The sequence below is a fragment of the Trachypithecus francoisi genome, unplaced genomic scaffold (genome assembly GCF_009764315.1).
Source record: "Trachypithecus francoisi isolate TF-2019V2 unplaced genomic scaffold, Tfra_2.0 Contig01579, whole genome shotgun sequence".
NCBI lineage: Eukaryota > Metazoa > Chordata > Mammalia > Primates > Cercopithecidae > Trachypithecus > Trachypithecus francoisi.
In genome coordinates, this window is record NW_022681442.1 from 20,856,120 (window position 1) to 20,874,368 (window position 18,249).

General features: G+C 38.7%; 1 protein-coding gene and 1 non-coding gene across 2 annotated transcripts in view; both read right to left on the reverse strand.

The window, feature by feature from the left end:
• SMC3 (structural maintenance of chromosomes 3) overlaps positions 1 to 15,494 on the reverse strand; it is a 37,096-nt gene extending 21,602 nt beyond the window's left edge. Inside the window, exons 1-10 of the mRNA XM_033183101.1 lie at positions 15,339 to 15,494; positions 14,164 to 14,239; positions 9,148 to 9,186; positions 7,486 to 7,553; positions 5,443 to 5,514; positions 5,022 to 5,101; positions 4,225 to 4,303; positions 1,624 to 1,741; positions 745 to 920; positions 196 to 276 (exon numbers count right to left, since the gene is read on the reverse strand). Coding sequence (XP_033038992.1) covers positions 196 to 276; positions 745 to 920; positions 1,624 to 1,741; positions 4,225 to 4,303; positions 5,022 to 5,101; positions 5,443 to 5,514; positions 7,486 to 7,553; positions 9,148 to 9,186; positions 14,164 to 14,239; positions 15,339 to 15,353 — 804 coding nt within the window. The 5' untranslated portion in view covers positions 15,354 to 15,494. The remainder of the gene's footprint in view (positions 1 to 195; positions 277 to 744; positions 921 to 1,623; positions 1,742 to 4,224; positions 4,304 to 5,021; positions 5,102 to 5,442; positions 5,515 to 7,485; positions 7,554 to 9,147; positions 9,187 to 14,163; positions 14,240 to 15,338) is intronic.
• On the reverse strand, positions 6,441 to 6,540 carry LOC117069978. The gene has a single exon (XR_004431745.1). It is a non-coding gene; the product is annotated as a small nucleolar RNA U13 (small nucleolar RNA).
• Positions 15,495 to 18,249: the final 2,755 nt, after the last annotated feature.

An 18,249-nucleotide genomic window follows, 5' to 3' on the forward strand; every position in this document is an offset into this window, starting at 1 on the left:
AACTAGACAGGTGTGGTGGTACACACCTGTGCTCCCAGCTATTTGAGAAGCTGAGGCAAGAGGATCGCCTGAGTCTGGGAAGTCAAGGCTACAATGAGTCATGATGGCACCATGCACTCCAGCCTGGATGACAGAACAAGACCCTGTCTCAAAAGAAAAAAGTTAAGTTTACACGAACTTTGTTTAGAATCTTACCTCCATTTTATCTCTTGCATCCTGTTGAGCATCTCTTAATTGTCTGGATTTTTCTCCACTAGTCTCTCGCTTAGCAGAAAGCTAAGAAAAAAAACAAGTTACATCTAACTCATTTTTGTATTTACTAAATATTTCATAACATCTAATAAAAATGTTATATGAAAATAAACCAAAAGTAACCAAATTTTTACAAAAACTTTAAAAATGATTTTTAACTAGAAAACTGAAGCACTACCTAAATTTTTGTATAAAATGTCAACAACACTAATTACAAAATACATTCTAAAACTACAAGAAACGTTCAAAATGGTTTTCCTCTCATCTCATCTGCCTAATAACACCATCTGATTATAGTTCAGATAATCCTATATAGCAACGACCACGTGGCTATTCTCCTTAAACTAAAAGAAAAAACTTGCTGACTAATAAATTCATTGAGAGGTTAAGTTTCTATTTAAAATCAATGAAAAGTGTAATTACGGCTTGAGTTTAACAAATTCATAAAAACAAAATTAATCTGATTTTCAGTGTCAAAGGTAAATATTTTACCTCATCAAGTTTAGCACGAGTCTCGTTAAGTTCCTGATTGTAAATGGTATATTCCAGGGCTCGTCTCATTTTATCCCACTTCTGATACTGAGCTAGTTCTTCCTTTTCTTCCTCTAAAGTATGTAATCTCTCTTCAATGTATTTTAACAACTCATTGATTTTTTCCCGTTTGCCCTCTTAAAAGAAATGAGATAGATGGAAGAATTGAATAAAATTTTTATGTAATATCACTTCTTCAATATATCTTGAATTAAATTATTCTTAAGAACTGTAGCATTATTTCTTTGATGTAATGTGGCAACCAAATTTAAAATACTAAAATAGCAACCCATTTATGCTGGAGGTTGCAAATTTTTTTCTGTGAAAAATCAGACCCTGGCGATGACCTTGGGCAGTAGATATAGGTAACACCCACAAGCTTAGGATTCTAATAATGGAATGCTAGGCATAAATGGGTTAAGATCCTTCATTATGAAAAGCAACAGAGAACAAATTTACACATGGTGACACTGGTTCTTTTATAACATGTAGTAAGGGCCTCAGTTTAAGCTTCCTTTTAAAAAGTCAGTGTGCCGGCTGGGCGCGGTGGCTCATACAAGTAATCCCAGCACTTTGAGAGGCCAAGGCAGGTGGATCACCTGAAGTCAGGAGTTCAAGATCAGCCTGGACAACACGGTGAAACCCTGTCTCTACTAAAAATACAAATATTAACGGGGTGTGGTGGTGGGCACCTGTAATCCCAGCTACTTGGGGAGCCTGAGGCAGAAGAATCACTTGAACCTGGGAGACAGATTAAATATTCCTATCATGGAGCTACTCTGTCACAAAAACAGTAATTTGCAACAACAACAAAAAAAGGCAGAAACACCTTTATTTTACCTGTTTCTTTCATTAAGGAGATGCTTTCTTCCTTTCGTTCATCATACACTCTAGTACCAGCTACTTCTCTTAATAGCTTTAATCTCTGAGAATCTGGTGCTGTTGCCATCTGGTTGATCTAAAATTTTTAGAAACATAACCATTATATAGCTGTAGCCTCCGTTTAAGAACAAGAACTCCACGTTGAAAGGTTTTTAACACACATGAAGGCTGGGTATCCCTTATGCAAAAGCGTTACAAACCACAAGTGTTACAGATTGTAGATTTTTTTGGGTTTTGGAATATTTGCACTTATACTTACCAGCTGAGCAACCCACACCCAAAAATTTGAAATCCAAAATGTTCCAACAAGCATTTCCTTAGAATGTTACATCCACATTCAAAAAGTTTCAGACTGTGGAGCATTTTGTATTTCAGACTTTTGAATTTGGGACATGCCAAGTTTTAAATAGATTATGATTTGCCTAATGTCATTTGTATAGCACATATGCCTACATATCTATGTCTCCTTTACTTAAATGAAATTTACCAAATAAAATCCAAATACAACTGTTACGTTCATAATTCTCCTTTATGAAATAGGGCTAACAAGTGAAGGAGTTATTTCACACCACTATCTTTTTCTTAGTCAATATGATAAGGTATAAAAGATGAGGCCGGGCGCGGTGGCTCAAGCCTGTAATCCCAGCACTTTGGGAGGCCGAGACGGGCGGATCACGAGGTCAGGAGATCGAGACCATCCTGGCTAACACGGTGAAACCCCGTCTCTACTAAAAATACAAAAAACTACCCGGGCGAGGTGGCAGGCGCCAGCTACTCGGGAAGCTGAGGCAGGAGAATGGCGTAAAACCCGGGAGGCGGAGCTTGCAGTGAGCTGAGATCCGGCCACTGCACTCCAGCCCGGGCGACAGAGCAAGACTCCGTCTCAAAAAAAAAAAAAAAAAAAAAGATGAGCTCCATTCTCAAAAAACAAAGTATTTTGTAAGGGGAAACTATCACTGACTACACTTTTTTTTTAAGCTATAATAATATACTAAAAGTACAATTCTCCCCCACTTTCCATGGGGAATTGGTTCTAGGACCCCCTGCAGATACCAAAATCCAAGAATGCTCAAGTCCCTTATATAAAATGGCATAGTATTTGCATAAAACCTATGCACATCCTTCCGTACACTTTAATCTCTAAATTATAACACAATATAAATGCTATGTAAACAGTTATACCGTAGTTTTAAATTTGTATTATTTATTGAACTGTTTTAAAATTTTTATTTTAAATATTTTTGATCCATGGTTGGTTGAATTTGCAGATGTGGAACCCACAGATACAGAAGGCTAACGATATGACAAAATGATATGCTTTAAATACAGAGAGAATGGTACAACTTAAGTGCCATGCAACTTAATATATAACAAGTATCCCTAAACATCAAAAATGATACCACTGCATTAAAAAATTGAAATTATCTCTAAGAAAATACGGTCTATCAAAAGTATCTATATCAAAGAATCATCCTTCAGATCCTCATTATTGTGTGCTCCAATTATACATATTCGTTCAAGCAATTTACTCACTTAAAAATTATTTATCAAATGGCTACAACATATTTGCCACTGCTGGGCAGTGGAAAAGAGCAAACAAAGCAGAAAAGGTCCCGCCCTCACGGAGCTTACATTCTAGTGGAAAAAGACAGAAAATAAGTATTAACAGTATAAGTGTTACGAAGAAAAACAAAACAGATTAAGGAAATAAAGCACATAGGGTTGGGGAGAAGGCAATGCTTTTAGATGAGGCAATCAAGGACGGCACAGGGGCAGAAACTGAAATGAAGTAAAAGGGCCTACACTGAGAGCAGAGGGATCTCAGAAAAGTGCTCTTTCAAATCAGCCTCCATTTAAAAAAATGCCTCTCCCACAAATAGTAAAATCGGGAAAAAAAACTTGTTCTTCCAGTACCACATTTTCTAAAACTGAAACTCCATATTCTTCCTAATCACTTCTTCTGAATGCTAACTTTCCAATACATACCAAAAAAAAAAAAAGCCTACAGTATAAAATAAGTGAATATTCTCAGAATTTTCCCTAGTCCAAAAAAAGTGAAAGTATATGAGAAGATAGCAGAACAATCAGCTAAAAAAGTATGTAGTTTGGTTGCTGAAAAAATGTAAAAAAAACACAATCCCTATTAGGGAAAATAACATGTAGCAAAATAGCAGATTTCTGGTAATGTTAGCTTTTCAGTATTTTAATTGTGATAAATAACTGGGTAACACAAAACACTAATTTTAGAAAGTTTTTCAAATGTGATTTTTATAGAATTCCTACAATATTCTTAATTCAACTTTCATAAGCCAATAATGTCTTCCCATACTTTCACCTCAGTAAGTAAAACCAGTCACTAAGAAAACAAGATCCACTTAATATGCTAAAATACTTCCATCTCAACATGCAATGGACAGACCTATTTGGTACTTTATGGCCATGTAAAAGATATGGCCATTTTTGCTTCAGCTTAACCACTCGAATCAATAAACCAAATTCATCACTCAAGAATTACTCAGAAAACAAATTCTATTAAAAAAGGACATACAATTGTTTTACCTTTCCTTGTTTAACAATATAATAAGGATTGCTTCGAGAAAAACCAGCGCTTTCAAGGAGGTTCATCACATCATTTTTCCTGTTGACAAACAATGAAATTACTTTCAGGTAATTTTAAAGCACCACTAAGCAATGAGTAGACTAGGCCCTGGGTTGATAGCATTAGGGAGGGCAGATCAGTAATTAAACCATCTGTATCATCCTCAGAACTTTCTGATTCTTAACGTTTATCCTCTATATTGATTTGTCAAAGATGAAGCAAATATTCCCCATGTATGAAGCAGGTAAAATAATACTTTTACTCTTTTGTAAGGAAATCATAAAGAAAAATGCGGCTGGGCAGTGGCTCATGCCTATAATCCCAGCACCTTTGGGAGGCCAAGGCAGGCAGATCACAAGGTCAAGAGTTCAAGACCAGCCTGCCAACATGGTGAAACCCCATCTCTACTAAGAATACAATAATTAGCCAGGTGTGGTGGTGTGTGCCTGCAATCCTAGCTACTCAGGAGGCTGAGGCAGGAGAATAGATTGAACCCAGGAGGGGGAGGTTGCTGCGAGCCGAGATTGCACCACTGCACTCCAGCCTGGGCAACAGAGTGAGACTCCATATTAGGAAAAAGAAGAAAGAAAAATGCTGGCTGGGCGTGGTGGCTCATGTCTATAATCCCAGCACTTTAGGAGGCCAAGGTGGATCATTTGAGGCCAAGAGTTCGATACCAACCTGGCCAACATAGCAACACTCCATCTCTATTTAAGTACATATTCATTTTTTTTTTTTTAAAAAGAAAAATGCTTACGTGACCATCTTCTTGTCTAAGAAATACTGATCCTTTTTGGCACCAATAACTCTTCGAAGTGAAACTTCCTCTTTATCAATCTAAGAAAAAATGTAAAAGCCCAAAGTTTAATAGTGAAGGAGAAAACTTTTTAAATAAGGCCATTTTAAAGTCCTTGACCGTAACTATTTATTTTAAAATTTCAATTATCTCACTAAAGATAATACTACGAATACTCAATACTCTTAACCAAGACACTTTTCACAACAACTTGTACATTCCCATTTGTTAACAGAGTATTCACTGTAATTTTAAGATAAAATCAGTATATAAACTGTAATTATAACAAATTATAAAAGCTTAAAAAGTTTCAAAGTATGAAGAAGATTAGCTACTCCAATTAAATTCTCAACATTACTTTAAAAAAAAAAAAGTTACTTACTGGTAACCGGTTGTCTGAATTATCAAAAATAATCTCCACAAAAGCAGAAATAACACGAGGACCAGTACCTTCCTAAAAATGAAAAAAGTGAGAAATTTGCCACTTAAGTAGTATATTCATACCCTTTAAAGGATTCTTAACGTCTAGGGCATAACAAGTCCGATTCAATGGAGAAAAATTTCTACTAGACTCATATATATACACACACACTAATGTCTCTGCTGTTTTGGCAAGAGGGATACAAACTTTGGGGATATCCCGAGAGAGACAGTATATATTCCTCTTGCCAAAACATCAGAGATGTCAGATTAGGATAACAAAAATTCTCAACCAAATAGTTTTGATTCTAAATAAAAAATAAGAACTATGCAAGACATGTCAAAGTTAGATATCCTTAAATTTGATTCTACAGACCACATGACTGCAAGACTGGGGCCATTTAATCCTACCTATTTGCTAATACCTAGCACACCATGAGCCTTTTCTCTTACAGTCTCATTTTAATGCTGCAAAGAAATCCTAATAAATCATGGGATAATTACCAAAAGTCTGTTTTTTAAAAAAATTTGAGACATTCTACAGTTTTAAATCTATTATAGAAATACATTTAACGTGTCACATTTAAACCAACCTGTGACACAAAAACTATGGTACCAAGTCCAGATACCTTCCAGATTATAGAAACTGTTACTATGTTGTAAATACAATGAAGAATTGTACCAAACAGGTTATTATTTTAATGCCAATCTGAAAAACCTAAAAAGTTTTCTATGGAAAATCAATTCTGATTACTGGGCTACAAATTCAAACTAAACAAGGGGAAAAGACAGACAAGAGATAAACGAAACAACTTCCTATGTGTGAGAAACACTGTTAAGATATATTGAGGAATTTCATTTTCTAGTCTTCAATAAGCAATATTCAAACCAGAAGGATTAATTATATCATTTTTTTGTAGTCTTTCACGATTTTCTATCCTAAAATTACTTTAGTCCATTACTCATATTTTTTCCTCAAACATCCTAACAAGGTTTGAGGGAGGCATGACTCACATGAACACGAAAACCCAATCATCGTGCTTATGAATTACAAAAGGACCCATTTAATAAAATATTCTAACTCACATTACTGTAAATAAACAGGTGGTCCCCAACTTATGATGGTTCAACTTAACAATGGTGTGAAAGCAATTTACCATCAGTAGAAACCATAATTTGAGTACCCATAAAATCACTTTTTTTTTTTTTTTACTTTCAGCACAGTATTCAATAAATTATACGAGAGATTCAACACTTTATTATAAAACAGACTTTGTATTAGATCATTTTGCTCAACTGTAGGTTAATGTCCATTTTTGACTTACGGTATTTTCAGTTTATGATGGGTTTATCAGGACATAACCCCACTGTAAGTTGCAGAATATCTCTACTGTTTTTCATACTGGAAAATGATGTTTACTATCTAAGTACAAATATGGCTAAAACAACAAACAACTTGTATGTTGTTTAGTTTGCAATGGTTGTTTCTCTATGCTCCCAATTTTTGGTTCTGCATCTTAAAGTTCCTAATCTCCAATCTCAAACTCCTCTTTCTCCTCAGCAAACCTGCTTCTAAGGCTTTGCAGATCACATCCTTAAAGAAATTTATATGGAAGACATACCCACCTGTAGGTAAATCCTATAATTTTCTCCTGAACATCGTATAAAAATTAGGCCTTTATCTGGCATTAACATGTTAGGCTAAATTTCATAGCAGAATAAAACACTTAGGAGATATATCACGTCTCCTTTAAGAAATTTATATGGAGGACATATCTATAGGCAAATCCTGTAATTTTCTCCTAACCACTGTATAAAAATTGGGCTTTTATCTGGCATTAACATGTTAAGATAAATTTCACAGCAGAGTAACACGCTTATGAGATAGATTGTGTCTGGTTCACAAAGAATCTGAAACTTGAACAAATGCTTTTTTAACCAGCATGGAAAATTTATTTTTAAAATACATTTAATATCAATAATGTCTTAAAGCAGTCTCACTCACATGCAATAAAGCCAACCGCTGTTCCGGACGAAGATGACTAAACTCATCGCTGAGAACAAACTGAATTGCTGGAAATACAAAAACAACTATTAGTATACCCTAAAAAAGTGTTTATAACTTATTCACAACTTCCCACACCTCAACAGAATATAGTGTGTCTGGTAACAGACAATGCAAATAAATTATCTGTTTCATATAGACAAAAGGAAACGCAGAAAACATGCCTGCACATAAGACTGATCAGGTAGGAAGTGATATAAGAAAAATACTGAGTTTTCATTGAAACATTTAAAGAAAGAAAATAAAGAGAAAGCACTGAGATACATGAAAACAGACAAGCAAAACTAAGGTATACTTCTGGCTCAAAGTGCACACTGACCAGATTAGATTAACACTGTATGTGCTTTTTTCCCCACTAGACATAAATGATATGAGTTAAAATCTTTTTTAACAAAACAATGTATGAGAATATGCTTAAGTGGATACTTTACCAAAAGAAATAAAACTAAGGAAATACAAGGAAATGTTTGAGATGCCCAACTTCTACTACACTTCTTATACTATACTGAGCTCTGTAAGAAGGGGCCATTCCTACTTCCATATAGAGTACCTAACTGGACCACCCTGCCTAGGAAGTGGAACTCTTTTACTCAGCTGTTCTTGTCCCAGTCCACCCAAGAGACCTCTGGCATTGTGTGTATGCGGGGGAGGGGGGTGCCCCCATCAGCAAGTACGAGCATAAGCATTAATGTGTGTGCTGTGGACACAGGTCGGGGTGAGGAGACTTCACACTGCCCTCAACCCTGAAGATTCTCAAATACTTCCACTTCAGTCCACTCTCTCATCATTGCCAAATTACAACCACAACAGGATATACAGGCTAGAGTGTGCCTTTCAGATTCGTGTGCACAGAAGGGACAGAACCTTTACTCTTACTAAGCCAGTCCACTAAATGCTCCTTTCCCTCAAGCATTACCCAACTAAAAAGTTCATATTTTTCAACCTACTCCTTGACAGTCTAATTTTGTTAAAATGTTTTTCTCCTCAAAGGATTTGTTAACAGAGGCATTGCTATTTATACTTAAATGCAATTTATCTTTAGAGAGAATTTTCGAAGCTCTATTTACTATCTTTAAACTGACAACAGTCTGTTCAGTTTCAAGTTTTTTATACCTCTTCATTCTTTACAAAGATGACTGGTTTAGAAAACGTTTTTAAAAAGGTGAAATAAGAAAGATGAACCATTTTCCAAAACAATACTATCAACTATTCTACTGCATTTACATACATTTAAAATACGCATTTATAACATTTATATATTACATTCAAGTTTAAAAAGCATTTTCATACATACTATTGCATTCCATTCTTACAAACCATCCAAGGTAGACAGGGCAAACATCCAAACATCTCCATTTTTAAAGTGAAAAGAACAATTTGAGAGGCTACATGTTTTGCCCAGTCTCACACAGCTAATCAGTCACTGGGTATAAAGCAGAATTCAGATCTGTACACTCTAAACCCTCTACACTAAGCTGCAATCCCATATAAAGTATTTCTTGGGTTTCATGCATACATAACCTCAGAAAATTAATGATTTTAATAAACTACCCTAAGATACCCAGGTCTTAATATATTTACAATTCAAAAAACAATACCTACCATAAAAAAAGTTACTTTTTCCAGATCCATTTCTGCCCACTGGAAAATTTCAAAAAGTACAAGTTATTTCACATAAAAACCAATAAACTTAAAACTGTTTACCTTTTTAAAAATACTCAAAATTTTTAAAATCCAATTTTCTAATACATCTTAACATCTGAAATTAAACAACCGTGAATAAAATAAACCAATAAAACAACTATAATCACCAAATGAATTCAATTTTGTACAGACTTCTAACAGTTTTTTCTTTAAAGATATTTCACAGTTGATCCTTTTCCTCTTACCCAATAGTTTACAATGAATAGGAGTAGCTAAATATACTACCTGGCTCTTATAATTTATCATATTACAACGGATATATAATTCTATTTTAACTATATATATGTTTAACATATGAAAGAGTCATCTATTGCTAACATTCTAAAACAATCATTTAAAATCCTGACAGTGTTCTCATGTTTACAATCAACCCTATATTATCATGTGTAGTCTCACAGAACCACAAAAGTATAAATAATTTTAAGGTACTTTTTGACTAACAAAATTCAAATATAAGCAATTCAATATTTAAAAGGATATCAAATCCTTTTGATTTTAAGCAAGTATATTTGTTTAGTGAAATTTTCAGTGTTAAGACTCATAAATAACTATGTCAGTCTTCTCAATCTTGAGCCAGAAATATTCTGAGCAAATTAACCACATAGTTACCATCTTTAATGCAAAGTAAATCCCAAAAAGATCATGTCATGCCAGAAAGGACATACTTTTTAAAAAAACGCATATGACAAGACGTAGGAGCCAGCTTGAAGGGGGCTTTCAGTAGCTAAATCTAAGGGTAATCTGAGCACCAAAATGACTAAATAAATTATAAATCATTGGTGGGGGGAATAATCCATGCATCCATACCAATAATAAAAAGATAAGTAGGTAAGGAAGGAGGAAAATTACCAAATGCCAAGTTGTAAATGTGAAAGGAGATCTGGAAATGAAAAATCATTTTGTGACCATCAGAATAAAGACAAGGGTCATCAACAGATGCTAAATGTAGGCACAAAGTTTGAAAAGGAGCACAAGATTTACATGGTCCAAAAGCATCTGCCTATATTACTTATTAGTTGCAAGGGAAAAATAATACCTACACAGTGGAAACATTAGACATTGACTGGGTGATCAAAAGTAATATTAATAAGAGTCAGACCTCATGTGCCTCCAGATGTGATATCCTGAAAGGGACACAACATCACTTATGTCTTAAGTCTCAAAAATAACAATGTTATAAAAGACAAAAGCTGTGGAAATGATCCAGATTAAAGGAGACTAAAGAAGCATGACAACTAAGCAACACCTGCTCCTAAATTAGATCCTGTACTGGAGGGGGGAAAATGCTATCAAGAACATTTCTAGGTCAACATAACTGGAAAATGGACAGATTTTTACTATGTATTAAATTTACTTAAGTTGTAAATTGCACTTTGATTATGAAAGAGACTATCCCTCCCCTTAGAAAGTACACATTAAAGTCAGAGATAAAGGACTGCGGTATAAATAACTTACTCTAAGGAAAAAAGTGTGTAGAGAGTGGAAATGATATAGCAAGTGGGGAAAATGTTAACAATAGGTGAATCTAGGTAAAGGATTTATGAGTAGTCTCTGTACAGTTCTTATTGGGGCAATTTTTCTGTAAATTTGAAACTATTTCTAAATAAAAGTTTAAGATGACAATTTATCATTAAATGAATAAATATTTCAAACCATAATCCATCTATAAATAACTGAAATTTTAAGAATTTCTTTGTAAAAATTACTCCTACCTATAGAGTGGAACACTACATAGCAATTTTAAAGGATGCTGAATATTTAATAAAGAAAGATATTTCAAGATTTATCCTGAAGGAGAATAACAATTACCAATAAATTATATGATGAACCCATTTTTATTTAAAAAGGCTTACTTACAGATGTATACAAAGACTAAAAACAAATTGAGGTAAACACAGTTGATATGTGGCCCCAGATTCATCTTTCTCAACCCAGGCCTTGGCTGCCAATCAATGGAGAGGCTCAGTCTACTAATACCTTTGGTGGATTCAAGCTACCTTGGGAGTACATTCAGGTACTCCCGAATTGTGAAGATGGAAAAGAGGCTATAACTCCCTGACTACTTCCGGGTGTTAGTTCCCAGGGCACCACAATCCAAAAGTTTGGAAGCATTACTGCCAGACGTAGAAAACTTTGACCAATGAAAGACAGGTGCCAGCAAACAAATCCTTGTCCGAATCCAAATCCATTCCTCTATCATCTGACCTTTCTCAGGCATGGTAGGTCCACAAAGTCTGTAAGTTATTCAACATGACTGCAAACCACCTGTGTCTTCTTTAGAACTCTGTGACCAGCTTTTCTCTTCATTCTCGCCCTCAAACTGCACCTCCCATTAAAGCCTTAGCAGCTAAGCCTGTCTGTGCTGTTTTCTAGGAAACCAGGACTAACCACAAGTATAGACTGTTATTATTAAGAATAGTTATCTCTGAAGAATCATGGTTTGCAGTAAAAAACAAAGAATGGTTACCTCTGGGTAAAAGGATTATAGTTTATCTTAATTTTCTTCCTTTTAGCTTTTCCATAACGTTCTATAACTAACATGTATTTCTTTTGTTAAAAGGTTAGGGGGAAAAATCCCTAAAAAGATACATGTTTGATGCATATACCCAACATCAGTACAAAAGATATTTTTTAATAGTCAACATCATTCATCAATCAAAGTGGTATGCTTTCACCAGATATTTTTAAGGCAAATCTCAGTACATAACTACTTTTGGTCTTTCTTACATTACTAACGTGCCTGGTTTTAAAACATGTTTAATCAGTAGTTATCTTGGGTTCATTCGTTTTAAACAAAACCATCTTCCTTTGTAACAGTGACTGTTAATAAATCTAATGCTGCAATCACAGTAGTAAAACAGCTAACTGATAATAGCTAAAACAATGGTATTTGATGGACCTTATAGATATAATGTAATCATTCTAGCTAATAAGTTATTTTACAGATGATTTATAAAATCACACAAATGAAATATTAAGGTACTTATTTTAAGGTGCAAGTTAAAGAAAATAGAAATCTAGTAATTCTTATTTTTCTACATTTCTAAAGAATTTCTGACTGATGAAAAAAATCAGAAAGTACTTGTATGTAAGCAAAACCCCAGTACAATTAAGCCACCCTATGGCATGTCAATTCAATTAAATGACTTCAGTAGATAGAGCACAAGCGGGAAAAAAAGTATGTCTTCTTTATTTCCAACTACAAGGCTGCTATTGATAAATCGAGGGCAAAAAAACCTGACTTCAATTTTATAATTTTATACAAAATAAAGTATGATTCTCTAAGGGTCTTCTGGAAACATTAGTAATATGAATCTCACCTGCGTGCCACAGACTGAATTGTGCTCCCCTGAAACAACTGACACCTTAAACCCAAATGTGATAGTATTTGGACATGGGGGGCCCTGGAAGATGATTATGGTTAAATGAGGACATGAGGATGGGGCCATGTGAGCACACAGCAAGAGAGCAGTTGTCTGCAAGCCAGGAAGAGCGCCTCACCAGAACCTAACCATGCAGGTATCCTGATCATGGCCGGGCGCGGTGGCTCAAGCCTGTAATCCCAGCACTTTGGGAGGCCGAGACGGGCGGATCACGAGGTCAGGAGATCGAGACCATCCTGGCTAACACGGTGAAACCCCATCTCTACTAAAAAAAAAACACAAAAACTAGCCGGGCGAAGTGGCGGGCGCCTGTAGTCCCAGCTACTCGGGAGGCTGAGGCAGGAGAATGGCGTGAACCCGGGAGGCGGAGCTTGCAGTGAGCTGAGATCCGGCCACTGCACTCCAGTCCGGGCGACAGAGCGAGACTCCGCCTCAAAAAAAAAAAAAAAAAAAAAAAAAAGTATCCTGATCATGGATGTCTGACCTCCAGACTGTGAGAAAAAAAAGTATCTTGTTTAAGCCACCAGTCTATGGTATTTTGTTATGGCTGCCTTAGCAAACTAATATACCCCTTAGTCTGGACTCTGTACAGCAAAACTGCGTCAATAGCAGTCTGTTTTTCTGGTGTCCAGAAGCACTCCTTTCATCTATCCTGTAAAATACTCAGCAGAATGTCAGAAAACATCTTTGTTAGCTGTATCAGCAAAATGCACACTACAACCTGAGCCATCTATAATGACTACATATTGTTAATGGCAATCACCATCAGCCCTTTATCCTCACACTTACACAAGGTTTCTCATTTAATCTTCCCAACAGCCCTATGAGACAGGTTTACAAACGAGAAAACTGAAACGTCTCCAAGTCTCAAAAAGAACATGAAACTCGGATTTTTTTTTTTTAATTATTATTATACTAGGGTACATGTGCACAACATGCAGGTTTGTTACATAGGTGTATACATGTGCCACGTTGGTGTGCTGCACCCATCAACTCGACATCTCTATTAGGTATTTCTCCTAATGCTATCCCTCCCCCAACCCCCCACCCCCCTACAACTGGGATTGGAACCCCATTCTGTTATGCTCTAAAGTTTATGCTCTTCCAATCTAGCTACATGGTCTGTCCTTAGAGACACTGAATTGGAGGGTGGGGGGGGCGGGAATCCTGGGATCTACTTTGTGAATAAAAACTGTCTTGTCTCTGAAATAAGGCAACAGTCAGCAGTTTAAGATATATAACAAGAACAGAAGAGCGCAAATGCTTTAAAACACTCTTACACATACATACAAGGCTACCCAGATAAAAAATGGGTAACTTATGAGTGTCTTATCCAAACATTTTAAGTTTATAAAAATAAGCAATTCATCAGTGCAATAAGACAGAAAAGTTATTTCACGCAGAAAAATATACATAACTTTACTTAACATTCAAAGACAATTCCTGTCTCCTTAAGCCAATATACAAATCGACAGAATTTACGTTATCTCTATAGACTATAAATATGACCGAGTAAACCAAGAACACTTACCAATCACATTATGTTTTGAACTGAAGGGATCTACAATTGTTTGATCTCTGTAACTTCGAAAACCCTGGATAATCACCTTGCAAATAAAAAACATTTTTGAGAACTCACTCCCCCAAAAACAATACATTAACGTTTTTCTCTTGAATTTCTTTCTTGTTTCTCATTTAATGCAATATAGAAAACCTGCAATTTCATATATGAAAAATTCATTTTGGAAAGTGATTAAAAATCTGCTAAAAAAAAAAAAAAAAAACAGTCTTTTCATCGGTAATCTTTGCCAGTGCAATGCTGCTGGGTTTTATTTTTTTTAGGAGTTATAGTTGTCAACCTGTTAAGGATCTTTCAAAATCAAGAACACTGTGTGAGCCTAACTGGAACACTAAACGCTGCAGTACAATAGCAAGTCTATCCAGCAGGCCGACCGGCCCCAGCTCTCCTGACTCCAAGACCACCGAGTGCTGCTTTCAGTCACCGGCCAGCCAGAAAGAGCCCACGTTCCAAAGGAGTGCTCAGAGCCCGACAGATCCAACAGAAAACCGTCTCCAAGGCCGTGTGCCTGGGCTCATCTTCGTGGTGGACTCCCGCGCGGGAAGACCATTTTGACAGAAGTAAACAACCGAGGGAGGCGGCGCTCCGCATCCTGCAAGCAGGAGGGTCCCGCTCACTTCGCGGGTTAATCCGGGAGAGGAACGGCCCCCCGCAGTGACAGCTGACGCCTCAGCCTGTGCCCCCCGGGCCGCCCCCGAGCCGGAGGCCACGTTTCCACACATTCCACGCACATGACCCGTGCGAGGCCACCCATGCAGGACCACACAGCCCTTACCGCCCGCGGCCGCCCCGGCGCGATGCCCCAGCCAGCTCCCGGGCCGCCCGGGAAGGCCCAGTCCCACCCAGCGGCCCGCCCGCCCGCCCTTCCACACCTCTCGGAGATCCTGCCTCTCCCAGACCCGCGCCAGCGGGGAGGCCCAGGCTGCAGAGGAGCACCCCAATTCTCCGCGACCCCGCAGCCGGGGCACTCGCGGGGTCTGGGGCCCCCTCCTCCCCCACAGTCCCCCCCCAGCCCTGGTCCAGCCTGTGGGGAGAAGGGAAAGGCTGCGGGTGGCGCCGCAACACTCCCGCCTCAAGGAGGGGTCCCTACCGGCCCATGACGGGGTGGAAGGACACGAAGGCCTTACCTGCTTTATGTACATGATTCCGGGCCCCTGGCCTGGAAGACTTGCCCCGGAGCAGCAACCGCGCGGCTGCAGGGTCAGGTGAGGCGCCTACGCGACCCCTCCCCCAAAGCGCCGCTCGCTCCCCTCCAGCCAAACAAAATGGCGGCGCTCGTGGAGGCGGAGTCCGCGCCTCGGAAGGAACCACCTTGCAGCCCTCACAGGGCGTAGGAGGAGTCAAGTTCAGGTCTGCTCTTTCTTTTAGGCAAAACCAGTCTTCCACAGCGTTGTTTGATGGGTTTCATTTGAATATAGAATTCTGTAGCTAACGCTTTCCTGAGACTTAGTCAAAAGCTTCACTCGGAGAAGCCATGACCGTAAGGTTGGTCCGTACCCCCTCCGAGCGCGGGGCCAATGGTCGCGTCCACGAGGGGGAAAGGTTCCGCGCCAAAGCCGAGTGGGAGACTCCGAGGGCCAGTAGCGCTGCGGGCCGTCGGCCACGTGATTCCGCACTGTTTAAAAAAGCGGACCGCGCGCGCTGTGCCAGTTCTGGAACACATGGAATGCTGGTGACTGTTGGAATTCTGTGCACAGAGTCCCTGCTGCCCCTTTGTTATAGCTCTCCCTAGGAACATTTACAATCTTAGCACGCCCCAAGCTGGTTCCGAACTGCCCACTCGCAGGACAACCCCGGAGGGATTTGTCAATGCTCGAAAATTTGTTTTCATATGTGTTAATTAATTCCCTCCGGAACTGTTTCTACTCTGCCATCTGCTATAAATCTAGGCAGATCTGTATAATTGCAACAAAGATTTAGGTAAGGCTCAAAGGTTTTAATCTACTTTAAAAACAAAAAAAACAGCCTGAAAGATTAGGTGCTAGTGGCAACCGTAGGTCTATCTGATCCCTATCAGTCTTGGGAGAAAAACATCATTTGTTTAAAAAATGGATCTCTGAGCTCTGAAATTACTTGCTGGGAAGAGAACAAAATATCCAGATCATCCCCAGCCCTCCAGCCCGCTGCTGGAGGCAATTCTGGCCCTGATTATTTCTAGATTGAACTATTTTTGATAGCCTCCTAACTGCCTCTGTTAACCAGGGTATCTTCCTAGGAGTCCTTTATGTGGAGCCCGGATAAAATCCTATCCAGCCCTTGGTTTACAATAGATAAATAAATAGGCCAGGTTGAGTGGCGCACTCGTGTAATCCCAGCACTTTGGGAGGCTGAGGGGGGAGGATCACCTGAAGTCAGGGTTCAAGACCAGCCTGACCAACACGGCAAAACCCACATCTCTACTCAAAATATAAAAATTAGCCAGGCGTCGTGGCGGGAGCCTGTAATCCCAGCTACTCGGAAGGCTGGGGCAGGAGAATTGCTTGAATCCAGGAGGCAGAGGTTGCAGTGAACCAAGATTGCACCACTGCACTCCTGCCTGGGCAACAGAGGGAGACTCTGTCTCAAAATAAATAAATAAATATTTAAGCATTTTCTTTTCTTTCTTCTATTTTTTTTTTTCTGACAGGATCTCGCTCTATCACCCAGGGTGGAGCATAGTGGCTCGGTCATGGTTCACCGCAGCCTTGAACTCCTGTGTTCAAGCCATCCTCCCACCTCAGCCTAGGGCTATGGCCACCAAGCCCAGCTAACATTTTTTTTTTTTTGGAGACTGGGTCTCCTTATATTGCCCAGGCTGGTCTCTAACTTCTGGCCTCAAGGGATCCTCCCACCTCTGCCTCCCTAAATGCTGGAATTACAGGCATGAACTACTGCACCCAATCTAAACATTTTACTTCTAGATTTTAGTTGTATTATTTAAAGCTTAGGCCAGATGTGGTGGCTCACACCTGTAATCCCAGCACTTTGGGAGGCCCAGGTGGGTGGTTCACTTGATGTCAGAAGTTTGAGAACAGTCTAGCCAACATGGCAAAGCTCCATCTCTACTAAAAATACAGAAATTAGCTGGGTGTGGTGGCGGGTGCCTGTGATCCCAGTTACCTGGGAGGCCGAGGCAGGAGAATCACTTGAACCCAGGAGGCAGAGGTTGCAGTGAGCCGAGATTGTGACACTGCACTCCAGCCTGGGTGATGGAGCGAGACTCTATCTCAAAAAAAAAAAAAAAGTTTTAAGCCTCTAATTCCTAGTCTACAAAATGAAGATAATAAAACTCCATCATATTTAGAATTACAAGCAGGGTGCATAAGATAATCCTATTTACCTAAAATTGTTTATACATATGTAGGTAAAATATGAAAAGATGGTGACTAAAACATTTGAATGGCTTTCACAGTGATGGGAGTTTTACTTTCTTCCTTAGGCTTTTCCATATTAAATGAATCTTATACAATTAGTTTATATTATTTATATAGGCAGAAAAAAAGGTCAGTGAAAAACCTAAAATAGTCAAAAGGTGAGCCGGGCGCAGTGGCTCAAGCCTGTAATCCCAGCACTTTGCGAGGCCGAGACGGGCGGATCACGAGGTCAGGAGATCGAGACCATCCTGGCTAACACGGTGAAACCCTGTCTCTACTAGAAAATACAAAAAACTAGCCGGGCGAGATGGCGGGCACCTGTAGTCCCAGCTACTCGGGAGGCTGAGGCAGGAGAATGGCATAAACCCGGGAGGCGGAGCTTGCAGTGAGCTGAGATCTGGCCACTGCACTCCAGCCTGGGTGACAGAGCGAGACTCCGTCTCAAAAAAAAAAAAAAAAAAATCAAAAGGTGATTTTGAGAATGTAATGCTTTTGTTTATGTTTATGTATTTTTTGTCTGTCTCTGCAAGAATATAAATCCAAGAGAGAAGGGACTTCATTTTGTTCCTGCTGTTATTTAGTAACTAATTCACAGAAAGTACTCAGTAAATACTTATGAGTGAAAAATCCACAGAAGCAAAGTACTTACCACTGTGCAGGGCTCACATATGCCAGCTATTGGTGT